This window comes from Boleophthalmus pectinirostris, unplaced genomic scaffold (assembly GCF_026225935.1).
Source record: "Boleophthalmus pectinirostris isolate CB_2022bp ecotype Guang Dong unplaced genomic scaffold, ASM2622593v1 HiC_scaffold_11, whole genome shotgun sequence".
Taxonomy (NCBI): domain Eukaryota; kingdom Metazoa; phylum Chordata; class Actinopteri; order Gobiiformes; family Gobiidae; genus Boleophthalmus; species Boleophthalmus pectinirostris.
In genome coordinates this window covers 1,571,330-1,598,340 of record NW_026570994.1, presented here as the reverse complement: position 1 = coordinate 1,598,340, position 27,011 = coordinate 1,571,330, and the positions used below count along the sequence as shown (strand labels likewise).

Below are 27,011 nucleotides of genomic sequence, written 5' to 3'. Positions count from 1 at the left end.
GGGGTGCTTGAACAACGTGCTGCTGGGGCAGTTACAACTCCATTCCCAGGTAGTTGCCAAGGCGATGAATATAAATGACTTTGTGGAAGGACCTTCTTGGTGTTACCGCATCATGCCACAGTTTCATGCACTGCAGCCGCCTCTTTATCAGAGCACGGACAACAATGCCCCAAAAAGTGATTTAGTGATTTGTAGTGAGATGGAGAGTTTGGTAAACTTGTTCTGTTGTTTATGCTATATTTATCTGAAGAACTGTTCATTTGTGACGTTAACAGTCTGTTGTTCTCTCTTCTATTGTTATTACTACAACTTGACTTTCAACATGAAATGTCGGTTCTTGGTCTCAGATTTTAAAAAATAAATGTCCCCGAAAAAATGTCACTTATAGTTTAATGTGACTTATATATGTTTTTTTCTTCTTCATGATGCATTTTTTGGCTGGTGCAACTTATACTCCAGAGCAACTTAAAGTCCAGAAAATATAGTAGATATAATTTTTTTACAGTGACAAACCACAAGTGTCAGTTCGTGGTTATAATTCTCACCGAGGCAGCCTGCCGTCGGGCCTGCTCAATAAGCTCTCTGATCTCAGACAGGTTACGGCTCAGGTTTTCTCCCAGAATGCTCAGCGGCTTCACTCGTTCCATCAGGCGCTCTGAACGAAGCTCCGCCTCCTGCAGCTGTTTCTCCGCCTCATTGGCTGAAAACAGGAAACACCAATACACTTAGAGCATCAACTTATAATAGTTCATTTTCAAGTTAAGTTGTGTTATTGATGAAGATTATTTATCTCCACCACAGCAGCAGAACCAACAGCCTCCTCAACCTCTCCATCTCCTCCTCCCTTATGACATTTTTCAACATAATATCAGACCTGTACTGTCCGTGCTGCTCATGAGCTCGTTGGTCTGCTTCACAGAGTCGTTAGCCTTGTCCACCACAGAATGAGACACCAGCAGCTGCTCCCGGAATCTTCTGCAGCCTCTTCAGCGCCTCCTGCAGGTGGGAGTGGCTCTCTGTCTGAAGTTGTTTTGCCAAAGTCATAGAAGAACCTGATTCCACAAAAATAGTGGGTGTGTTGCTTTTCTAAAACATATCTTGGTCACAGCGTTTTAAGTATTTATTCATATTTTTACCATTTGAAATAGATTGCAGCTCTCTGATTGGTCGGCTCAGCATGGAGCTAGCGTTCAGGAAGTTCTGTCGTACCACTGCTAGTCGTGATGTTATGGAGGAGATATCATTCTGTAGGTCTGGAAGAACAATGGGACATTTGAACACTTTTATGAATCTTAATCAACATTTAACATGCTAACAGCACACTTCCTGATACTCGGACAATCAAACACTTTATAAGTAGATGTAGACAGTACTCAATAGTGGACATATTTAGACCTCGAGAGCTGCTTATACAATATATCTGTACAAGGGTCAATGTAGATGACGTGAATGTCAGTACAATTATTTCATGGTAATAAATCCAAAAGTTATTACTCTGTTCAAATATTAAAATGTGACAGAACACCACTATTATTCATTTTCATATATCTTATTTGTAAAAATATTGACCTTTATGAGTGATGTGACCTTTTACTTTGCCGCAAAAGTAAACAGAGGGAGAAATAGTAGCCATGAAAGAGAGAAAAAGACACTAGAGAAAAATGCAGAAAAAATGAAAAGAAAAGACAACGTCAAACTTAAAGAAAAGCTACTTAACTACTACTGGTGATGTACAGGCCAACACTATGGGTATCATTAAGAAGTTGCCGATACGATACAAATCTCAATAGCGCATTGTGCTTTTGATTTGATACGATACATTTCAAATTGATAAAATACGGAAAAATAACGTCGAAATGATGGTTGTGATACTAAAAGTCTCTGTAAAATCACTTTTTTGTGCAAAGTTCATAAGAAACACAAATATTAAAATCATGAAAACAGTGTTGAACTGTCGAAGGTGTTACATAAATGAGTTTCATTCCACTGAACAAACAACAAAACTGGAGCGCTGTAAGAAAATAACTTTGTAAAATATACAAATAAATACTCTTGGTGACATATCGATATAGCAGCCCATGACATCAATACTGTATCATCACATTAAACAATACAATATATCGATATTTTGATATTTTTGCACACCCCCAGAGAACATAGTAAATATATTGTTTTGTATTCTGTATTTATTTAAACCTATTGTGTGTAAAGCTGAGCCATTTTCTCTATTTGTATTTTAGTCTTCACTCTGTTCACGGTGTTGATGGAGTCGAAGGTGAATGAGAATAAATACTGACACACGATCATCAGTACGGAGCATGAAGTCCTTTAATTTGCAAAGATAAGTAAAAAAAAAAGTGAGTCATTATTACTAACCTGTAGCAGAGTTGTTAACCCTCTGACTCTCCTTTAAGACGGTGGAGCTGACGTTGAGGATGACTCCACTCTCCTTGGACAGAGACTGCTCAGAGAGGATGCTCTGAAAACGCAGAGTCATTTTTAAAAAATATCTGAACACAAAATCTCCTCTGTTCTGTTCGTGCATTCGTTACCATGTTGACGGCGATGGAGGCGGAGCTATCTGCACTCAACGCCTCCTGGTGGGCGGAGTTAACCTGCTCTGTTACGTCCGTGTCCAATCGGAAGAGACGAGTGCCGTTCTGAGAGAAGTTACACACCGCCGACAAGGAGCTGCAACAAGATAATAATTATTAAATGTGCCGTACATGATTTTTACTGTCTTAAAAATGTGAAAAACACAAGAAACTTATTTTAACGATTTGCTATGGTCCAATGTTTTTTCCACACTTTCCTAACGCATTCCTTGCATATCACATATTTACCACAGCGAGTTACAGTAAATGATGTTTTTCATAACTGTCAGAGGCCAGAGTGGAGTTTTGTTGCCAACTGTAGGATGCTAGCACTCAGAGGTGGGACCAAGTCGTTGTTTTGCAAGTCTCAAGTAAGTCTCAAGTCGTTGACCTCAAGTCCGAGTCAAGTCCCAAGTCAAGTCTAGGTCGAGTCTTGAGTCACTGACCCTTAAGTCCAAGTCAAGTCCAAGTAATTTCATGTCTTTAAACCAAAAAAGTACCAGCTATAGCTTAGATTTTTTTTTTTATTTATATGACTTTTAAACTAAACTGTACTTAAAAGTCATGGTATATTTATATATTTATAGATAGAGTATTTATATAAGAGTTGTAGAAATGCAAATTTTTCCTTTTTAAATGTCTTGACAACAGTGTGAGTACGGTCAGAATAGAAAAAAATTAAGATTTAAAAAAGCTTAATAACTTTTTTTTCCCCTCTGTTTTAATGTATTGTACTGTAGATTACTGTAGTAAATTTGATGACACCATATCACAGTACTTCAGTTCCATCCAAAGTAACAAACAGAAGTGAGAGGGACATGTTCCAGTTTGTTTCTGTAAAATTAATCACCGCATGCATCAACTGTAAAGAGAAAAGTATTTTCTAAAAACAGATATCATCTGTCAAGTCTTCTCAAATCACAGGCTACAAGTCTGAGTTAAGTCCCAAGTCTTTGACCTTCAGGTCCAAGTCAAATCCTAAGAGTTTGTCCATTTTATCATGTCAAGTCTCAAGTCCTAAAAATAGTGACTCAAGTCTGACTCGAGTCCAAGTCCCCACCTCTACTAGCATCACACCACTGGTTCGCAGACTATAAAAATGCCATATATTAGATGCAGACAACACATATCATTTTGAGCTGCTTTTACAATATATCTATATACATTTATACTTTATATCTATAATATACTTTATTACATGAAAAAATACAATTAAACTCAATGTATTTAACAAAGTAATGAGACCGTTATTAAATGATTCTGTAAGTGTCACCTTTGAAAGGAGAGGGCGTGGCCATGCATGGTCTGGGCATGGTTTTCTGCTCTGAACACCAACTCCAGAGCGTCTGTCCTCTTCAGACCGATCACCAGACCGTCCACCTGTTTCCTCAGCATGGAGCGAGACTGAGAGAGCTGCTCCGCCAACAGTTCCACCTCCTGGACACGAGCACGCATTACACCCATCAGGACACATACAGTACTATACGGTATGTCATGTGTCAGTGGATGATTTTTTTTACCGCTGTGGAGTTGGTGAGATCCTCTGTCAGGCTGAGCGTGTGTGAAAGCAGCAGCTGACTGTCCTCCATCAGATCATTCACTGAGTTAGTTCCAGAGTTGGTTTTCTCACTGAGAGACTAGAAAATAAAATGAAATGTGAAAGTGAACAGTGAATTTCATTTTATTTCAGAAATATTTGACTTTGGGGTAGTAAAACAGAAAAAAAAAAAAACAACCTATAAGTGACTTTATAGGGCAAACTCTTTATAAATACATTTTAATTATTCTTAAAGAGGGGGTATAACACTATTACTGTACATCGCATCAGATTATACTTTTTTTTTTGTATCATGCTTTCATATATTTATGGAACATGACTGTGTAAGAGCATGGGTGAATCTTGTGGGTTGAACTTTGGACTAGTACTGTTATAGGGCCCAGAAAAGATCGCTAGATTACACAAACATGCATGGACTTAACGCTTCAAGACCTAAGGGCAGTTTTAGTACATTTGCCCTCACCTTTTTTTTTTTTTTTTTTTATATTTTGCTGTTAAAACTGCCCCTTTTACCTGCTAATGAAGTGTTATACATCCTTTTATTCACTACAACCTGTTATTTCACAATCTGCTGCTGTAATTGTGTCATACGGCTGTAATAAAACCACCTAGAGGCCTCCAATCAATTTAATTTCTCTCCAGCAACTAGGTCAGGAATAAGAATACACTAGACGGTTTGCAAGAGCCCCAGAAGTACGAGTTCGGGCATCAGCCATTCACCGAAGAGTCATACATTCTGTGTTGGCAATGATTCCCGAGATCGAGGATTTAAAGCCGGAACAAAGAGAATGTTTGGTGAATTTTATCAAGGGGAAAGACGTTATTGTTCTTCTTCCTACGGGATTTTGGAAAAGCTTAATATACCACTTAGCCCCGTTAGTGGTGCATTACATATATCACGACCAAATAGCAGCAACTGGTTAAATGAAGAAAGTACCCGTCTAACGTCTATCGAGCGAACGAAATCTGAGGCTGTGAGGTCAGACAGTTTGTGCGAAGTGAAACAAAGTGAAACCGACTGATGAATCAGGCTAGTAATAAAAGCTACAGGACCAGAAATACAAATGAAAATAAATAAATAAATAAAATCCACACTCTTTCATATAAAATACATAGCAAACATGTATAAACAACTTTTTGTACATAAAAATGCTTAATTTAGGGCCTTAGCTACAAAAGTATAAAATATCAAGTCTGTAAATAAACTCAAAATCTCCTTATTGCCTCAAAACAAAAAAAGTGCAATGGCCCCATGACTTTCCTGGTGTCAGTCATGGAAACAGCTGGTGTCAGGTCCAGGACAGAGAGCCACATCACTTCCTGCATTTCCATGAGGTTTATTACATTTGGATTTGGACGTTTGGACTGAAATAAAACTTTCAAATAAAAAAAACAAGAGATGTGCAGTTACGCAGAACATTATGCGCAAGATGGATGAAAAATGGATGGAGCTGGGTATCATTAAGAAGTTGCCGATACGGTTCCTACCTCGATACAGTGAGTTTACAGTTCAGTACGATATATTTCAACGTGATTCGATACGGCTCAATAAATAAAGACTAAATGATGGCTGTGATACTAAAAGTCTTTGTTAAATCAATTGTAAACTTGTAAAGTGAAAAACACAATTCTCAAAATAGTCAATATTTCAAATGTGTCGCATAAACGAGTTTCTTTCCGCTAAACAAACAACAAAACTGTAGCTGTAACAAAATAATTGAGTAAATATACCAAAAAATACTCTTGGTGATATATTGATACAGCAGCCCCCGTTATTGATACCGTATCATCACATTAAACGATACGATATAACAATATTTCAATATTTTTGCACACCCCTAGTCAGGACCTTTGTTAATATGTTGATTAAGGCTGCCATACTTGTTGACAACAGTGTAAACTGGCACAGCAGTAAAGACATGAACGCTAACCTCGTAGTGGTGCAGTTTGCCGGTGGCTGTGTCCATCAGCTTGTGAGCCATCGTGTTGTGTTCTTCTGCGTCTTTCAAGTGCATTTCGGCAGACTTCAGAATGTCCATGTGAGCGGACATTTCAGACGACAAATTGTGAAGCTGTCTCTCCATTGTATCAGCTGAAGACAGGACGTCACGCATAGAGCTGGAGGTGGACTCAGACAAACTGAAAATACAATTTTAAAATGTTTTATATATATATATATATATATATATATATATATATATATATATATATATATATATATATATATATATATATATATATATATATAAAATACCTGATAATTTCTCAAATATAGGTATAGTTTTTTTTTCCTGTGGCTAACCTGAGCTCCTGGTTGGCCGTAGCGTTGGCGTACGACAAATCGATTGTTCTCATGAAGTCCACAAGTGACTCCGCCTCCTGGAGCATCTGCGTCTGATTGGTCCATTCAGGAGTCTTGGGGTTAGACTGGTTGAGAAGTTCCACCTCCTGGCTCAGCTCTAGCAAATCAGATTTTCACATGGGTAGAATTGCACCAGTTATTGTAATAAAAGTGGTACTATTTGTAGTAGTAGTTAGTAGTTTTCCATTCCTCACCTGTGACTCTCTTATTCAGTTTGTTGACGTTCTCCAGGAGCAGTGCACTCTGGGAAACGCTGTGCTCTGTTACCCCGCTCACTTCCTTCAAAAGTCCAGTGATCTCTGATGCCTGAAGAATTGCATTACAAATTCATCAATAAGAAAGAGTTTACATTTTGGATTTAATGTAAAAGCTGGTGGAGAGAAATACCTTCTTGGAGACCACGGTGAGCTCTGAGGACACTGAGGTCAGCTGATCCTCCACAGCCAATAGCGTCGCAGAGGGAGAGCTGGTGTTGGAAAAGGACTTCTGAAAAAACACAAAATCCACATAGCTGATTAATTCAATGATTTATTTCAACTTAATTTACTGATCAGTGGCGTTCATTGCCATATATAGTTTTTAATCTCTATGTCAGAATATTAGGAGGATGTGTCATATGCCTGTATGGTTCTTGTCCTGTTCTCTAGCGCCACCAGCTGGCTGTAGGGGGCCTTGAGGAGGCTGCTGATGTTCACAGATGACAGATGAAAGTGAAGATTGTCCAGTTCATCCAGAAGGACCCCAGTGCACTCATCATTACAGGCTGGAACAGAAAACAACATTTGAAAACATGTCTTTCACTTTTAAAATTGTGATTACATTTTAGTATTTAGCATGTATATGTAACACTGTAGTTTTTAGCAGCAGTGGATCATAAATTTATGTTCATGTCTGTACAACAAGGAAAAGTTTCAGTTTCAATTTTCAATTTCAGTTTGTAGGGTAAAAATCTTTAACTCTATGAGTGATGAGTGCAAAATATGAGCCCAAATATGAAAATGTTTAAACGTAGATATAAAGAAATGATTATAGCTGAAGAAGAAGAAATTTAAGTTCATTGGTCATCTGAATGTAAAGTATAACATTTTGAAATGCAGTTATTTATTTTGTATCTGGAGTAATGTAACATACTATTCTAAGGGTCTGGCAGAAGTACATTATTTATGTATGTATGTATGTATGTATGTATGTATGTGTGTATGTATGTATGTATGTATGTACGTATATATGTATTTATTTTATTTTATTTTATTTTTTTGGCAGATTATATTTGTGATTAGTACATTACATACATTAGTAATGTAAAATAATTGCCTTTATGTATCTCTTGATTACTGTTGGAACATAATGCAATTTACCATTTTTGAAATAGCCCCCCAAAAATATTATGATTACGATTATGATTAGGTTTCATAGATTGAAAAACTGAAAATAATCTTTAAAATAATTACTATTTAACAAAAAAGGTCAAAGGCACAGTATCCAATTTTTACTATCTTAAAAAAAACAATTTGCAGTGGTCCAAAGTTATTCCTTTCTTACCTTACACATTCTGCGCATCCTAATAACTAAGTTTATATACTCTTCTCTTAACTTTCATAGGCAGTCACATTAATGTGAACAACCACTAGCATGGTAATGCCGCAACAAGCCTTACTTTCTAGTTGTGGGGGATAAAAGTGATTTTTAATTAAATCTTTTACAATGTACCTACACTGGAAAAAGACAAATATGTCGTTAGTACATGAAACTATAGTGTTGAGTCTGTTGAAGGCGACTCACAGATGCAGTGTCCTGCTTCCATCACATGGCGCTCCTGGCACTGGTCGCAGCGCTGACCTCTCACCCCGGCCTTGCACTCACACTGCCCGCTGGTCTTGTTACAGGAGGAACTGAGCGCGCCCCACTCAGTGCAGCCGCACCGCTCACAGGCTCCACCCATCACTGTTGGGTTGCCATAGTAACCATCTGAGCACCTGAGGACAGAGGGGAGGGGCCACACGATGAGACACGTGCTTATTTTATATGGAGTAGGTTGCATTAACAGTCTATTAACTGATTTTTTGGCGCTCCATTTCCAAGCTCCATATTTTTATTACATTTGTTCATCTACTGAGTCAGTGTATTTTTCACAGTGTCATATGTCATAATTGCATGAGTGTCAGTCCCCTCACCTCTCACAGTGCTGTCCCTCATATCCCGAGCTACAGTTGGTGCAGATGTATCCGATGCTCGCCGCGGTGACCTCACACGTGGAGCTGAAGCTGTTCCCTCGGAGGGGACAGCCGCACAGGGAGCAGTCCGACACTGAGCCGTGCACGTTTCCATAGTAACCCGATGCACACAGCTCGCAGTTATGGCCGGAGGTGTGGTGGTCACAACCCTAAGACAGAAAAGAGATAGATTACAATAAATATGTTGTAAATCTATAATAATGTAACTTTTCCAGTGGACTTTAAGATACCTGCCTGTTTTTGCTTTGCTTGGAATGTTACACAATATGGCATTAAATGTATCTATGTAGCATTTACTCAATTACATGTTTTTAAAACTCAAAAATACCCTGAAAAACACAGTGGGAAAAGCGGCGCCCCAGCTTCTCTACATGGAGGCAGATAAGTTTAATGCCATACCGTGGCACATTCTAGGCACATGTTTCTCAAACTGTGCTCCTTGTTATGACCCCCACAAGGTGAGTCCCAACATATTTAAAAAGGACACAGGAGTCAAAATATAGCTCTTTAATTTATTTTATTTATCGTTGGTTCTTAATTTATTATATATATATATTTTTATGTTTTTAAAGAAATTTAAAAAACCCTCCCGTGCCCCCAAAAAATAATGAAAAGTAATAAACAGAAAGGTGGACCTGGCAAGCCGGCCAAACAGAACAAAAGGGTGCGATACCGGGCCAACCCTGTACAGGGCCATAGAAGCCGGTGCCAGCACCTGTAACTAAAGTAAAGAAAAAACCCAAACCAACCTGAACCCAAAAGAAACGCAAAAACAGGACAGCCGCTCCCACCAGGTCAAAACAAAAGGCTAACGGCTAACGAAGGCTAAATGGAGCCCACCCATCACCTGGCCGACAGGGGCGAGGCCACCCTCAGGGCGCGGGCACGTACTCTGGAGCGCACAAGGTGAGTGGGCTGGGTGGAGCCTATAAATACGGCAAACAGCTGTATTTATAGGCTCCGCACAGCCACACAAAAATAAACCATAAACAAAAATTATGCAAACTAATTAAGAACTAATTACAACTTATTACAAAAGGGAACAAAAACAACTAATAATCCGAATCAATGTGCCTGCACTCCTACACTCCTTCAGGTGATACTTGGACTGGAAAAGTCCTCTTTTATATTTGATTTAGACTTGGTGGTACTGGGAAGGCAAATCTTTTCTTTGGTGATGTGAAAGGTTCAGAGCCACTATTCTAAGTAAAGCAAAAACATCTTCATGTAGACAAGCAAGTGGCGGATATTTACACAGAAAAGTTACATAGTGCACCTTTAAACTAACATGGCGTTACATGCTGTTATTCTGACATGCCACTATTTAGATACTGATGTCTAATGGTCGGAGTAGTGGCATAAACATTATTTTTCAAGCGTTCCACTACTTCAACTTGCTTTTTTCATTGTTGGAGTAGCAGCACTTTACTATTTTTTTACATTCAGCTTTTCTGACATGAATAATATTAATGTAATAGCCTATTATACATTGCGCTCCCATATATCATAAGATGCTTGGGCCATAGCAAAACTCTTGATCAGAGAATACTTTGGCCACATATGATATTAGACAGAGGGAAAATGTCCTAACTAAGCCTTTGGGAAACAGTCGTGCAAATGAGTATACGCCAGCCTTCGGGAAAATATCTCATCTAAAACAGAGACTGTATGGGCCCTTTGTGCTTCATAATTTTTGTCATGTAGGTGCAGAGAACACCATACAGTCTAAATAAATAACAGCGAGAGACGCGCTTGGATAAAAAAACACGTGTCGGAATAGCGATAGTAAAAAGTGTGAGAAACTGGCACGTCTAAACAGAGGTACGTCATAAATAAGGGATGTCGGAATAGGTGGAGGACTCCCTAATATGGTAATAAATTGTAAAATAGATTAAATGTATTTTCCATTTAGTATAAACGTAGTGTAGTTTGTACCTGGCAGGCTCCCGTCTCCTGGTCGCACATCTGGCTGTGATTGTTGCATCGGCAGGGAACACAGGGCCGCACAAACAAACTCCGCTGGTTCCGAGGAGAGATTTCCGAGAGGGGCTGTCGGAAAAAACCTGGTGCACATTCCTGGACACGAGAAAAAATTCCCAACATAATTACTTTTTCCTTTTTTTTCCTTTACTTTATTTTCGGTTTCATTTTCTACACAGTCTAGATTTGAAAATGTTATCAAATGTGTTTCTTACCTGACAGGACAGACCCGAGTAGCCCCACGGACAATCGCACGACTCGATTTGTCTGGCCACACCCCCTGTGACCTCTCCTTCCTCCTCAACTGCGGTTTCCATGGTGATATTGGAGATCCTACATAATGCCAAGTGAGTATTATGTAACATATTATCAGTACCTAAGGTGATTTTTATATTAACCTGCTCTGTTGTAGGCGGCTCCCATAAGACGCTTTGACGATGATGTACTGAATGTTACTTAGCACCATCATGAAGTCAGATCGAGTCACTGCTTTTTCACTGACCGAGTTAAAGTAACGCCAGCGATGCTAAAAAAACACACAAAATATCAACTATGTACTTTTATATTTATACTAAAACTACACTGAATGGGTTTGGAGGTACCTCTGTTAACCTGATGTCGTGTCTCGCTCTAACTCCGTTGCTAGGCGCCGGCATGTCGGTGTAAATGACCAGCTTCCTCAAAGTCCCGCCTCTCATCAGCACCTGAGGCTCCTGATTGGTCAAGCCCTGTCCGTCCTCTGCGTAGAACACAGCGGCGTAAGACAGCGTTCCTCCATATGACAGTAACTGGAAAAAATAAAACAAATGATTTTAACTATATTTTCTATTAATTTAAAGTAGGGGTACTACACTTCTCTGTGGAATAAACTGCAAACACATAACATATTTAGATCATCATTAGGGCCGGGTATCATTAAGAAGTTGCCGATACGATACATACCTCAATACATAGGCCACAATACGATACTTTTTTCTATTCGATAGGTTTCAGTGAAAAACAAAAGCTAAATCATGGCTGTGATACTAAAAGTCTGTATTAAACCATAAAGTCTGTGCAAAGTCCATATGACAAACACCCATTTTACTCAAAACTATGAAAATCTTACACAAAATAATTTAGTAAAATATACCTAAAAATACTCTTGGCGATATATCGATACTGCAGCCCACGATATTGATCTAAAACAACATCTAAAGCAATTTCAGGCATGTTTTTGATGAGGGAACATTATAACATGGTAGAAAACAAGAACATCAATTTTATATAATAGCCCTCTTTAAGTGTGTTGTAATTTTAGTCTATGAAAATGTAGTCAACTAAATGTGTAATTGTTTTAATCACATAACACTTAAATACTTAGTTTTAGTCAGAAAAAATATGACATTTACAAAAACTATGAAAATATACAAAATACAAAAATATATGAGTAGGCAAAGTGAACACTGGTTGAACAACGATATGGTGGTGCTCATGCGAGTGTGTATAGAACTAAATGGTGCAGTTACCTTTTTGCCAGTGAAGACGTGAGGTAGTTTCCAATAGAGGGGTCCAAATAGGCCTGAAGTCTCCAAGTGTCTCATGTCCAAAAGAACATCTCCATCTTGTACAAACACTCCAGACAACACACCCTTCAGATTCGACTGAGACACCACCGGCAGCACTGAGGGAGAGGGCACCAAGAGCTGAAAGGAGCAAAAGACAATATCATATAAATACTACCTTTAATATAACTGTTAAATTGTTTAGTTATTGGTCCTGTACCAGATTTTTTCCCAGCTAGATTTGACCAAATTCTTGTCACAGTATAGAAATACTGTATAAGCAGCTCTTGAGATCAAATGTTTGATTTTACTGTCCGATAATCATTGTGTGTTAGCATTTTGTAGTTGTTGGCTTTACCATCGCAGCAAAATACTGTAAAAATACTTATAAACTCCTTACAGTGAATGAATGGGATGCTTGGAATGGATAAGGTAAGTGAGGAATAACTCTGGACCACTGCAAACCGTTTAAAATGAACTTTTTATGTTTTTAAGACGGTAAAAATCAGGTACAGCGCCTTTAAGTTTGAAACAAATTTTAACAAAACAAAACACAACAAGATGATAAAACAACACAACATACAATAAAAACAGCACAGAGTAAAAAGTAAAATGTTTTAAAAGTTAGGTAAAAACTAAAAACGGAAACGGTTATCGACATATATGTATAAAGATATAAAAGAGGACACATGTCTGTGTACCATTTGTTCTTTTGAATTTAAATTAAGAACAAAAATGAATCAAATGGGAAAAGAGTTTGTTATTTAATTTTTCCATTTTAGTGTCAAATACATATAATTCAATTTTGATATTTTATGCCCAGGAAGTTCAGCTGCTAGAACGACTTACCTGAAAAATCGTTGCAATTTTGTGGACAAACATGTCCTCTTCTTTTATAGTGACTATCATGATGACTGTTAGTAGTTTAAAATAAACTTTAAATTAAATATTGGAAATGGAGGTCGAAATCATTTTTTTAATTTTTGACACTAAAACGGAATAATGAAATAACAAACTGTTTTCTCATTTTATTGTTTTTTTGTTCTTAATTGAAATTCAAAAGAACAAATGGTACACGGACCAACACAGTTTCCCTCCACGCATTCCACCCTCTCCGGGATCCTCTCACATCCTCTTCTCCTCCCCCCAAAAATATAAGAATTGATTATTTTTAAACATGCAGATTTTGTTTCATATCTTACGTTGTGTCTTCCAACATTCATAGAACAATAGTTACTCTGTTACCTTTAGTCTTATGTAAAAGGTGTGGAGTACCTGAGTCGTGGTGAAGCCTCCCTGCTCCTCACAGTCCTGGCTCAGTCCAGAGCAGTAGCACTGGGAGCATCCTTCAGGGTTCAGAGAGGAGAGAGCGAACCGCCCAGACACACACTCTTCACAGCGACGCCCCGATACCCCCGACTGAAAAAAAATCACAACAATTCAAAAAACTAATCGTAAACATTTTCAAAAGCAAATTCCTTTTTCCTCTTAAATCTAGTTCTTGTTGACCTTGCAAACACACTGTCCGTCCTGGAGACAGTCGCATATCCCTGTGGTCCCGTTACAGAACTCTTCCTCCGTGCCCGCAGGGTCACACCCACAGGGGGCGCACTCGGGGTAACCATAGTAACCAGGGGCACAGCGGTCACATGAGCTGGCCCCGAAGCCCTCTCTGCAGCTGCACTGTCCGCTGCTCAGGTCGCACTGGGAGGTAAAGCTGCCGGATGAACTGCAACTACACGACTATGAGAAAATATGGGCAAATTAGAAGCATTTTAAAGGAAATGACATTCTATTGTATAAATAAAGAGTGTTTTTTATCATTGTGGTATCAGAATGGGTATTTAGAGTCTATTCCTTATTTGAGTGGGTGTGTATTTATATAACTTACTTGGCAGCCAGTCACCGGGTCGTGGCCCCAATGGTCAGGTTTGCACTTTTCACATTTCGCCCCCTGTGTGTGTGCAGGGCAAATGCACTCTCCAGTCTCGGCGTTACAGTTGCCTCCAGTGTGGGCACAGTTGCATTCTGGGATATCAAAATGAGCAGTCAGACAGATGAACAAACAAGAATAAGACAGAATATTTTGTTGTTTGTGGAGGAAATTATTTATGTGCTACTTGCGTCTATTCAAATTTCAAACTAATTTCTAGTGTGTCCGTACCTGTGCACCGTCCGTCCAGGTAGTTGTAGTATCCGCGAGCACATTGGTCACACTTGTCTCCGCCCACGCCCTCCACACACTGGCACCGCCCCTCGGAATCACATGATTCAGACACAGAACCCGATTTCCTGCAGCTGCACGGCACACAGCCCTGTCCGCTTTCGACGCCGAAGAAGCCAGACTGGAAAACAGGAACAAAAAGATCATAAGGAGAAGAGTGTATATACGTATTGGAGTTTTGTGCAGCATTTAGCAGATCAGTAGACTGTCATCCACTGCAGGGAACAGTGGGGGGTTACACTAAAATGGCTAATTAAATTGAAAGTCCATAGTGAATTGAATAAGTCTGGTGGAAGTTAAGCCACCGTTATCTTTACCTGTTTTATACAAATATTATTTAGAATTTGAAAGTCTTTTAATTGTTTACAGTGTTTTCCATATAAACCAACCTGTGGAGAATGAAAACCGGGCACCACAAATTGATTATCCCTCTTTTTTTGCAACATGATTGTGTCATTCTCTCATTTTACGAGCCACGAGCCATGTAAAATGAGGTGCTCTGACAGGACACGCAAGTTCTGCACCAAACAGGCTAATGTTGTTTCACTATTTAATTTAGTCACCTTGTTGTCCCTTTAGTAGTTTCTTATGTCTAATTATAGCATTTTATTTATTTCATTTGCACATAAAAAAGTTAAGCAATAGCAATAGCAAGGTCCTGAGTTAAGAATTTGAAATAAAAAACCTCAAGATTTAGTAGTTTTTTTTGTAATTCATTTCTTGAATGTCAAAGAATCTAAAGATCAAATAAAAACTAAACTTTAACATTAATTTCAGTAAGTAATTCTCAACATAAAACTTAAAGAACTGGTCTTCCTCTCACATAATTTCTATGAGCAAATTGTACATGCGGGGTGGAGCATCGCTGTCTGATGGGGGACCAGGGAAACACTGGTTTATATTGTATTACTGAATAAAAGTAATTTCATAATGAACAAATATATGAAAGAGGGAGTATTACTGTTAATCCTTAAGAGCGCTGTCACATTACAATTGTCGTGCATTAACTACCTGAAATGAAATAACTAAATAAATATATACGGTACCATGCAGCGATCGCAGGCTCGGCCCTCCACGTTGGCCTTGCAGTCACAGCGCCCAGTGGACACATCACACACAGAGGACACAGCTCCGTATACGTCACAACCACATCCTGAAACAGAGAATGGACAAATAATTATATCACAATTTCTCTTTCGCTTTAGAGTTTAGAAGTGAACTTTTGCAATTAATGCAGTTAATTCATTTTTTTTACTACATTAACATTACTACATATTTTTAACTTCCATATTCAAACAAGTGGAACAAAATTACAATCGCAACTAATTGGATTTTTAATTTAAAGGGCCCATTTTAGACTATTTTCAGATTTATGTTGTAATATTATAGCAAACAGACCTGGAATAGGGCTGGGTATCATTAAGAAGTTGCCGATACGATTAGTGCTGTCATGTGATTAAAAAAATTGAGAGATTAATTAATGATCTGTAATTAATTAATCTAATTAATCTCATTTTAATCTCACCTAAAAATTGCTGAGAAAAGCCTTCAATTTGAGGTATTTTCATTTAAATTCATTATTACATTATTGTGGCAGATCAAAAGACTGATATAGAACAAAAAAAAGTGACTTTATAAAGTCATTTATTGTTTAACAAATCTCCCCAAATTGGCTGTTGAGCCCAAGTCTCCATGAATAAGAAACTGTTTGCTGTAAAGTAGCAAAGACGAGGAAATCTGAACATGATAACTTTTGTCTACTTAAAGACAATAAAAAGTCCAGTCTTTCCTTAACCATATTAAAAATATTATTGATAGAGAAATGCTTTATATATGAGATCACTGGTTTTAGTCCTGGTTTTAGTCCTGGTTTAGACCTGCTTTAGTCCTAGTTTAGTCCTGGAATGGATTAATCCTGTTTTAGTCCTGGTGTTAGTTCTGGTTTAGTCCTGGTTTAGACCTGGTTTAGACCTGGTTTTAGTTCTGGTTTTAGTTCTGGTTTAGTCCTGGTTTAGTCCTGATTTAGTCCTGGTTTAGACCTGGTTTAGACCTGGTTTTAGTTCTGGTTTAGTCCTGGTTTAGTCCTGGACTGGTTTAGTCCTGGTTTAGTCCTGGACTGGATTAGTTCTGGTTTTAGTCTTGGTGTTAGTTCTGGTTTAGAGGCGCACAGGAGGAAGCGCGGTTTACGCAGCGTAGCGAGAAAACACGATCCACACGCGGCGCACGGGAGCACGTCGGTGTCCGCGCAGTGTCTACGGAAGGAAACGTGGTCCGCGCGTTCTCAGGTTAATGACGATGATGAAGGTGTGTGTTTGTGTGTGTGTGTGTGTGTTTGTGTATAGGACAGTAGTGCAGACATCATGAGCCTATGCAGGTTGTTTTCACCAGTGACATTTAAGTTGTAGGCGATTTTATATTTTTTATTTTCTTTTATATTTCACGTCGGGAGAATAATTTCCAAGACACGAATGTGTTTTTACCTGTGCACTGCTGCTCTGTTCTACTGGCTCTTCCACCTCGTCCATTATGCGACTGACGCCGTCAACGTTAACGACGTTTACGTCGCTCTTACTGCGCGCGTTCTGTTTGGGTTTCCGGCAATGAGTCGAATTACCGAAATAAAAAAAATTATAAATGTGTTTTTTTGTGTGTGTGTGTGTGTGTGTGTGTGTGTTGTTGTCCCAACAACACATAAAAACAGGTTTTATAATAAAGCAACTCGCATACAGAAACACTAAAGTTAGAGATTAAAAATGAGATTAACGCGATTAAAAAACATAACGCGCTAAATATGACTGTAATTAATTAATCGCAATTAACGCGATAATTTGACACCCCTAGATACGATACATACCTCGGTACACAAGCCATATGCTTTTCGATACAATACACTTTCAGTATACAATTCAGTACGATTCAATACAATATATTTCAAATCGGTTCGATACAGTTCAGTAAAAAACAAAGACTAAATCATGGCTGTGAATGATACTAAAAGTCCACAAAGTCTACTAAGACTGTTAATATGAAAAACACCCGTTTTACTCAAAACAATAAAAATGTCAACACAATTGTAGCTCTTAGACAAAATAATGTAGTAAAATATACCTAAAAATGCTCTTGGCGATATATCAGTACAAGACCCCACGATACTCCCCTACTGTATCATCAAATTAAATGATACAATATTTCAAAATATAAACAGTATATTCAATTTTTCAATATTTTTTCACACACCCCTAACCTGAACTTGTGTTTTGTTTCATTCACACATGTTTCATACATAAACCCTCTATATTTAGGTTGAGCTCTTTTCTCAAATAGAAAACACTCTGTTTCACCTTGTGATGTGGTGATAAAGGAAGTGCTCCACTGTGTTTTTAAACTCCATACACCTTCACTTGAATCATTTGGATGATTTAAGACTTGGAATTGACCATCTCTACACTGCAAATTTCTCTGATCTGGCCAAGATTTTAAAACTTACATCAGGTTATTCATCTTATTTTCAGATTTATTATCTACTTACTAGACCAGAGACTGCTTCATTCTAGTATAGAGGTTGTTTATTTTAAGAGAACTTGTTAAGTAAAATGATCTTGCTGTATAGACAGATCAAGTCATTTTCTGATAGATTTAAGTGTTTATATCTTACATTTTGGCCAAGCTTTTTTGCAGGGTGCTGAACTAAAGGTAAAAGGTAGCTGTTAACTTATACTACCACTACATGACATCACAAGGTGGAACAGAGCATTTCTAACTTTGGAGATGTAGACTAATAATGCAGGATTATTCAAACATATGTGAATGAAACAAAACCATACTCCAGGTCTGTTTTTGAGGAGGTAAAGTCATTCTAACATGGTTTTTAAAGCTCACAAGAGTCAGTTTTGCGTAGTATTGTACCTTTAAATCTTACACTGTTTTATCCACCTATTCCATGTACTGTCAAAAGTTAAAAGCCACTATAGATTGGTTTTCAAAACAATTGATTACAACATTTAATAGTAATCCCCATCTCCTGATTTGACACCTGTTCATTTACCTGTATTGCCTAATATTTACTAAACTTCATAAATAAACTCTCTGACACCAGGAAGTGCAGTGTCCCCCATGTGAGTGCCTTTCGGGGACTCTGAGGTCGGGGCGCCGTAATCCCCCGTGGCCCCCGACGCACAAAGCCCTGTTTCTACTGGTCAGTGCCTGAATAGAGTCATGTGACCGGGGGAACAATGGGGTCAGAGGTCAGGCGTGATGTGGATTAGACAAATCTACATTCCTGCCCTGTGCTCCGGTGGAACCAAGGCCTCCAGCTCCACAGACTAAACAGGGCCCTGAGGAGACTAAGATAACGCTGATAAAAGCAGCCACAACAGTCACTCACTATTTTGAAAGATTACAGCGGATATTATAGTTTCCTTCACAAATGTGTGCCAAGATTCATGGTCTAAACATTTGTATTTGGAGTAGATATTTTGGCTAGAATAAATGAAGGGCCCTGAATTACTGAATTACTAATTAGTATATCAAAAGGTGTATATACATTTTCAAGAGGAGGGTATGCCACTATGGAGGAACAAAATGACATAATTGGAAATAAATACAAAAATAAATGCTGGAATGTATTAAAAAATGTGGAAATAAATACATGTAAAAAGAATAAATTTGTAAGGAGAATTAAAATCATGAATTAAAAAGTATATATATATATTTTTAAAGTATATAATCTTTAAATAAGTAAATATACAAAAAAATAAATACATGTATTCATAAATATATTAATACAGAAATGTAAAATATTTTATTGAATATTTTAGCTTTTTAATACACAAAATGTATGCATTAATGTGTACATTGAATTTAATTAATAAATATTATTTATTTATATATTATATATTTATATATATATTTATTTACACATTTATTTTTATTCACAATACATTAAATAAAAGTACATTTATTCTTGTACTTATTTATTTCCAATTATGTAATTTTTGGTTCTCCATATGCACAAGTCTATGTTGTTTAAAGCCATTTTATTTGTTTTTAATTGGGGAAATTAAAATTAAAAGTTGAAAATCATGATTAATTAATATGAGAAAAAGCATTTTTTTCATATATTTGTATGTTCTTGTTCCTATTCCTTTACTTTCAAGAGACTTTTTAAAAGCGAGATACAGTTTCATTTCACCTTCCTTTTCTGATGAATAAAAAGTCATTGTAAAGAACATTCCTCAAGAGCATCTTGGTTAAAAGTTTAAAAAAAAACAACACAAAATATGGTGACCTTCAGATTGACACAAAGAGTTCCTGAGCACTGAGGGAAGCTCATATCAGGACAAATGTTTCAACCATCTTCGACCTTCATCTTCAAGAGACTAAACTAATGATAACTGCCTTTTCTTGAACTGTATACAAAATCTTTTCTAACACGAGAAAAAAGAAAAACAGATGTCTAGGTTGTCTTTTATTGTATTTTATTCATCAGGGAGAATTTGGTCCTGTATTTAACGTTGTACAATGCAACTATCTGGTGGAAGGTCTGCCACCTGCTTGTCTCCATGGAGATGTTATTTCTTTGCCAACAATGTTCCACAGTATGGCATACCACCAGGCTAAGTTACAAGTCAGCTCCGAGGAGAGGCATCCTCACTCACAGTAAGAAGCATGTTTTAAAATATCTGTAACTCTAACGATATATTTCTAACAATACCTAAATATAATATCATACTGTGGAACATTCCAGGAAATGCAATAACATCTCCATGGAGACAAGCAGATGAGAGACCAGAAAAGTAACACAGTGCACCTTTAGGAAGACTTATTAGACTTAGACTTAGACAAACTGTATTGATCCACAAGGGAAATAATTTGGACAGTTATTTTATTTTTGGATTAGTTAAAAAAGTGTGAACCATTATTCACCTCTAACTGGCTATTTGCTCCTTACCTGTGCAGTTTTTGGCGTGCAGGGCGTCGCCGTAGTAACCATCCCGGCAGCGCTCGCAGTGGTGTCCCGCGGTGTTCCGGGTGCACAGCAGACACTCCCCGGTCACACGATCACAGTGCCCCGTTTCCTCCCAGTTCACGTTCCCGTTACACTCACACCGCGAGCAGGACCCGCCCAACACCTGCGGGTTACCGTAGAAACCACTGGCACATCTAGAGAAACAAGAAAGAGGTTTGGTGTCAACAACTGCTTTTAAAGATGCATTATGTAACTTTGCTTACCTTATGAAAATGCTATTGCTTTACCTGAAATATTCCACAGTACAGTATTAAACTTAAATTAAACTTTTATTCATTGACATACCGTACATTGGCCTGGTGGTGTTGCTTGTCTCCATGGAGATAGATATATTTTATGTTGTACTGTGGAACATTCAGGCCATGTATAATTCTATGAGCAATTTGAAGTTATAGAAAGGAAATCATGTTAAAGGTACAGTGTGTAACTTTTCTGGTGGAGGGTTCGTCAAATGCTTTTCTCCACGTGAGATCTTATTGCTTTGTCTATAATGTTTCACAGTATGGTATTAAACCTTTCTATCTTCATGGAGACCAAATCAGATTATGTTACAGGTCAAATCTGTGGAGAGGCGACCCCGCTCACAGTCAGGATGTCTGTTTTTCTAAGTATTTTTTTAGCTGTAAAACTACCTGTAATTGAATAAATGTAAAGTAGAGCTGTTTAATGTCACACCATGGAACATTCTATGCAGAGCAATGACATTTCCATAGAAACAAGGAGGGTTTTTTTGTTGCAGTTTTTGTTTTTATAGGAGCAGTGATTACAAAAATATGAATCATAAACCAGGTCAAACATCATTCATATATGATCATTTTTAAAGGCTCCACCTCAATTTAGACTTACATAGACTTAGACAAATTTTATTGATCCACAAGGGAAATAATTTGGACCCAGGAGCTCACACATCACAATATAATATATAATAACAAAGAGAAAATATATTAATGGTAATAATCAATTACATAAGGGTGAGTTGTTGTACAGTTGTAGGGAGTATTATCTGTCCCTTTGTAGTCTGGTGCAGTGGGTGAGTTGTTGTACAGTTGTAGGGAGTATTATCTGTCCCTCTATAATATAGTCTGGTGCAGTGGGTGAGTTGTTGTACAGTTGTAGGGAGTATTATCTGTCCCTTTGTAGTCTGGTGCAGTGGGTGAGTTGTTGTACAGTTGTAGGGAGTATTATCTGTCCCTTTGTAGTCTGGTGCAGTGGGTGAGTTGTTGTACAGTTGTAGGGAGTATTATCTGTCCCTTTGTAGTCTGGTGCAGTGGGTGAGTTGTTGTACAGTTGTAGGGAGTATTATCTGTCCCTTTGTAGTCTGGTGCAGTGGGTGAGTTGTTGTACAGTTGTAGGAAGTATTATCTGTCCCTCTATAGTCTGGTGCAGTGGGTGAGTTGTTGTACAGTTGTAGGGAGTATTATCTGTCCCTCTATAGTCTGGTGCAGTGGGTGAGCAGGAGTGTCCATGATGGAGAGACGTTTGCTCAGTGTTCTCGTGTCCCTCACTGTGACAAATGTCTCCAGCTCACAAATGATCACGTGAGCAGCTTTACGGATCAGTTTGTCAATCCGCCCAATTGTGAACTCTGACCTCTTTAGAATGAACGACATCAAGTGAATGCACCTCAGGTCCTATTACTACACTAGTATGTTTTAAGTGTCTACTGTGTAATATAATGTAAAGCGTGCACACTCACCTCTCACAGTTGTTGCCGGTGTAGCCCTCCTGACACTGGTCACATGTCACCTGTCCATTAGACTGGAGGAGGCAGGTGGGACTGAAACTGCAACACAAGGCAACATAAATACATTATACATAAAGATTACAGTAATAGTATTAATAATAGTACTTGTCAAATCATTGAAAAGTACTTTTGTCTACCAGATTGTCACCATTAGAAGCGCGTATGACAGGTTTTCATGTTTTTCTACTTACTATTATATGTTTAATGGTGTAGTATCTGTGGTCAATATTTATCTGGGTTTTACATCGGTTAAGTGGCAGTTTGTGAAAAGAAAATTATAACAAAAATGACAGAAATACAGGAAGTAGCGTTGAGTTGTTAAGTTAACAGAATACCTTTACCTATCTCGTCAACACAAAATAGAGACCATGCCTTTCTCGTGCATAAATGAGAAAGGCATTTTTTTGGACAGTTTAAGCCTTCATTTAACAAAATAAAAGTGTTGTCATTTATTTTTATTAGTTTAATCATAACTATTATGTAATTTGTGTAGATTTGGCCTTAAATATNCCAGGACTAATCCAGGACTAAACCAGGACTAAAGCAGGACTGAACCAGGTTTAAACTAGGACTAAACCACGACTAAACCAGAACTAAAGACCTGGTCTAGACCTGGTCTAGACCAGGTCTAAAATCAGGAGTAAACCAGGTCTAAAAATCAGGACTAAACCAGGACTAAACCAGGTCTAAACAACATGACACCTAACAGTAGGTTGACATTATTTAAGGTGATCTCATATAAAAAATAATTTCTCTATCAATAATATTTTTTAATATGGTGAAGGAAAGGCTGATCTTGTTACTGTCTTTTAACAGACAAAACCTCTTATATTAAGATATCATGGTCTTTGTTTCTCTACAGCAAACAGTTGCTTATTCATGGAGACTTGGGCTCAGACAATTTGAAGACAACAAACAAGAATTTTCAGGATGTGGTTGCTACATTCATGTCGTTTAAAAAAACATGACAATATCAAGTAATCCAAAGTAATCAGATTACGTTACTCACTTTAAGTAATTTTATTGATTACATTACAAACTACATTTTGGGGTGTGTAATCTGTAATCTGTAGGGGATTACATTTTAAAAGTAACCTTCCCAACACTGCTAAGAACTCAAACATACTAGTAATTTTTATTTGTTTTATTGACCCATGTTTTTTGAGTAATGTTACTTATAGAAGCTGGTAAGCATGTGGCACTAAAAAGAAACTATATACTGGTCAATGCAAAGCCAATATACGCAACAGCTTTCATGTGTTGTTTTGTAGAATTTCCTACTGAACAGATGCGTGCAAAGTGTAATGTCAGTGTGGATATACGATGTGTATTGCTTGTTTCGAGTGCGTCGCTTTCACTCTCTCTCCCTGTGATATCTGCAAATAGACTAGACCACATTCCGCTGTGTTTTGACAGCCACAGAAATGGAATCATGCAAAACAAAGCAACCACAGTCGCTTTAATAATGGGACTAATGCGTTCACTCAAGCATTGTCAAAACAAACGGCCATCAGAGGATCCAAGGAAAAGCACTTTTTAACCGAGCAGCAATATTCTACCATACTGTTACAGAATTATCCACAGGCAAAGTGCAATAGCTGTCAGTCTTGGTTAAAATGCATACATCGCCAAACATTGTGCATCGCTTTTATTATGAGTTTAGTGAAACAACTGCATAAAATTATACAGCAGTGTGCCAGTAATAGGCAAAAGGTAATGGGCCATCTTTTTCAGTTCCAATACCAATTCCAATACTATAGCTTTAACTGCCAATAATTGATATAAGAAAAGACTGAAAACAGCATTTATTTATTTAAAACTAAATAAAATAATACAAAACTGATCCAAATGTGTTATTTAACTGTTATTTATCCCTCAAAAAACTACAGAACAGCTTTGTATAAATAAAAATTCAATAAATTGTTAGAATTTCTATGCCCACTACAACCAGTAAATATTAGGCATGTAACAGTAACCGAAATATCGTGATATCGTATCATCAAAGTTCTCACAGTAATATCGTGGACCATCACAATATATCAAGTCTCTTTGCTTAAATTAAGAGTTATGGTGCAGCAACAGCTAAAAAAAGACAGAAGGAACTACATAGACCATGATCCTTTGCTCGATTTCAGTGCAGACTACAAGAAGAAATAACAGTTCTAATCACTTTTAAGTCTTAGTTCTTTGGATTAAGTCTTGTCAAGGCATTTTAAGAGAAAAAGTAGCATATTAACAGTTTTAGCCTCCACAAAATATCTCAACAAATATCATACCGTGAGATGTGTATTGAGAAAATATCGTATGGAGAGATTTGTATATTGTTACATCCCTAGTCGTGAGCCTCTCCACCATATCGTGAGCTTTCCCATGATATCGCAATCAATTTTGTACGGTGAGGTTCATACCGTGACGATATCCTATTGTGAGACTTGGATATCGTTACACCCCTAGTAAATTGAGTCTTATTATGGTACATCGTTGTAAATGTTCAATCAGGATATTGGCTGAACCAATAATGGGAAGTCGATATTCGTTCCAGCAAATTTCTCAGTATTGGCATCGATTTCCAAAACCAGTATTGTATCGGTGCATCTCTAGTATCAGTGGTCAGTAATGGTGTCACAATGCAAGGTTATGACATGATAGAATGAAGCTGCAATCTGCTTGCACTTCTTGTTTTGTTGTTGAATAGTTTTCTGCTTTCATGGCTCATAAGTGTTGTTTTGTAGTGTTTTGTAGTCCAACAGATTTTGCACTATAACTATACCCAAGAATAAGCTTTGTGAAGGTAGTAGAAATAGAAAAAATGCTGTGTTCTCATTCTTGCTGCAACGTGAAAGTGTAAATTTGCTTGATTGTAGGACTGGGGGCATTCCATCCCAGCTTCTGCAAAACAAAGCAAAGAATATTTTTAGCAGCAATATGAAGGCGACATAATATGAGTCCCACAGGCTACAGCGTTTATTAGACATTTCAAATTTTTGTGCTGTAATATCAAATTAGGGTGCAGATCTGTCTTTAGTGTTAGTGCATAAAAGAGGTAGGCATTTATTGAAACTTTTACAAGACATTGAGTTGATTTAAAGAGTAGATTTATTATGGTGGTTGTAAGGTGAAAGTGCAGGTTTTTGTTGAAAAAAATGTACTCTTACACTGAGAGCCTAACTTCATGTTCTGGCTCTACTCTTTAAAGGCCCTGTATGTATTCAAGCTAATTTAGTCTGCTTGCCCAAATAATAAGTCTGCTGTATGCTGTTTCTGCATTTAATTAGAAAGCATTTTATTGTCTGATAATTAGGAAGTGCGTGTTAGCATGCTACTTGTTGTTGTTAGCTTTACAGTCTCAGCATAAATGGTCTCAGAGAAAAATGGATTATAAACTCTTCCTTGTGAATAATTAGGATGTCCATCGTATTGCTTAACGTTCTTGACTTTGAGGAAATGTTACTCTGTTGTTACCTGATTAAAAATATGCTCGAAGTTGTGTTTTGCTTCATTCACACATATATTTTTGTATATTTATGTATTTATTTGGGCAAATAGAGATTTACATTCTTATGCAATGGAACATAAGTGAAATCATAATAGAAATGAAAATAACCACAACAAAAAATTTGCCCAAAAGGAGTGGGAAGAAGAAAATGTATTTAATCCCACCCCCACTCTTCTAATCTAACACGATGAGCTTTCTTTTGCATTTTTCAGACAGTTTGCATTAAACTATATGAACTATTTACAAGTGCGGACAAAGAGTCATTTTTATAGCTTGGTAGTGTAACATAATCATACCAACAATTGTAAGGTTAAGGATACAGACAATGGTAACTGACAACAGATACAAGTGATGTAAAGGATGGCACAAACCAGCAATGGTAAAGGAAACAACAAACATAAAGCAGCGCTACAAAAGGAAGCATTGTTCTAATGTTAAGACCCACTCTCTATTCACTGTGACCATATGTTTATAGAACAACTTAAATTTATGGATATTTTGGCATTGCTTGAGATCCAGACTCTTCCAGAATTTTACACGACATACAGACACACAGAAACTTTTACAGGTAGTTCAAACATGTGATGGAAATTTATATTTGTGGAAAGATTTCTCTCAATCTGTCTTTGTGTAAATGAATGTGATTTGTACCCGAGACCAGACCCCCACAGAAAAATATTGATCATGATTGATTAAATTAAAATAGTGATTAGTTTGTCTTTTAGAAACACATTTGGTCTTGTAACTAAAACTCATTTGATTTGTTAGAAAGACCCTTCATTGTAACAACTTCTGTTCCCTTTTGCTTGCTAATCTTGTTAGGAAGTGATAAATGCATGTGAATATGGATGTAAATCAGATCAAGCACATCTGGCCACACCTCAGTAGGAGTCATCACCTTCTCACTTTGAAATGTCATCTCAGGCTTTATAAACTTGGTGGGGACATACTGCTGGTTAAGAGAGGCTGTTGGGCTCTGGCCAGGGCAGGCCTAGGCCCTGTCCATATCTGCTGTAACCTTGGTCTATATTCCAAACACTCATTGGGCTTTGCAAATGGATTCATAATTGATCTTCAAGAGATATATCATTTTTCCACAACAAATATTATACATGTTTTGAGTAAACTTGGTTTATTAGTCTGCCTATATCTCCAAAGCTCAAAATGCCCTGTTGCATCTCTGATGTCATGAAGTAGTAATTTATAAGTTAACAGCTCCTTTTACCTGTATTACAGCAAAGATTGGC

The 27,011-nt window shown here is 37.5% G+C and overlaps 1 protein-coding gene across 1 annotated transcript in view; it reads right to left on the bottom strand.

Annotated features, from left to right (window-relative positions):
• Positions 1-561: 561 nt before the first annotated feature.
• LOC110175641 (laminin, alpha 1) overlaps positions 562-27,011 on the bottom strand; it is a 63,858-nt gene continuing 37,408 nt past the window's right edge. The window contains exons 24-49 of the mRNA XM_055166568.1: positions 22,221-22,307; positions 20,447-20,658; positions 15,543-15,649; positions 14,437-14,617; positions 14,164-14,300; positions 13,782-14,015; positions 13,548-13,691; positions 12,237-12,413; positions 11,331-11,516; positions 11,127-11,254; positions 10,944-11,061; positions 10,684-10,824; positions 8,689-8,897; positions 8,297-8,490; positions 7,135-7,277; positions 6,902-7,000; positions 6,709-6,820; positions 6,455-6,611; positions 6,084-6,291; positions 4,115-4,231; positions 3,868-4,031; positions 2,553-2,691; positions 2,377-2,479; positions 1,137-1,253; positions 875-1,052; positions 562-700 (exon numbers count right to left, since the gene is read on the bottom strand). Coding sequence (XP_055022543.1) covers positions 925-1,052; positions 1,137-1,253; positions 2,377-2,479; positions 2,553-2,691; positions 3,868-4,031; positions 4,115-4,231; positions 6,084-6,291; positions 6,455-6,611; positions 6,709-6,820; positions 6,902-7,000; positions 7,135-7,277; positions 8,297-8,490; positions 8,689-8,897; positions 10,684-10,824; positions 10,944-11,061; positions 11,127-11,254; positions 11,331-11,516; positions 12,237-12,413; positions 13,548-13,691; positions 13,782-14,015; positions 14,164-14,300; positions 14,437-14,617; positions 15,543-15,649; positions 20,447-20,658; positions 22,221-22,307 — 3,742 coding nt within the window. The 3' untranslated portion in view covers positions 562-700; positions 875-924. The remainder of the gene's footprint in view (positions 701-874; positions 1,053-1,136; positions 1,254-2,376; positions 2,480-2,552; positions 2,692-3,867; positions 4,032-4,114; positions 4,232-6,083; positions 6,292-6,454; positions 6,612-6,708; positions 6,821-6,901; positions 7,001-7,134; positions 7,278-8,296; positions 8,491-8,688; positions 8,898-10,683; positions 10,825-10,943; positions 11,062-11,126; positions 11,255-11,330; positions 11,517-12,236; positions 12,414-13,547; positions 13,692-13,781; positions 14,016-14,163; positions 14,301-14,436; positions 14,618-15,542; positions 15,650-20,446; positions 20,659-22,220; positions 22,308-27,011) is intronic.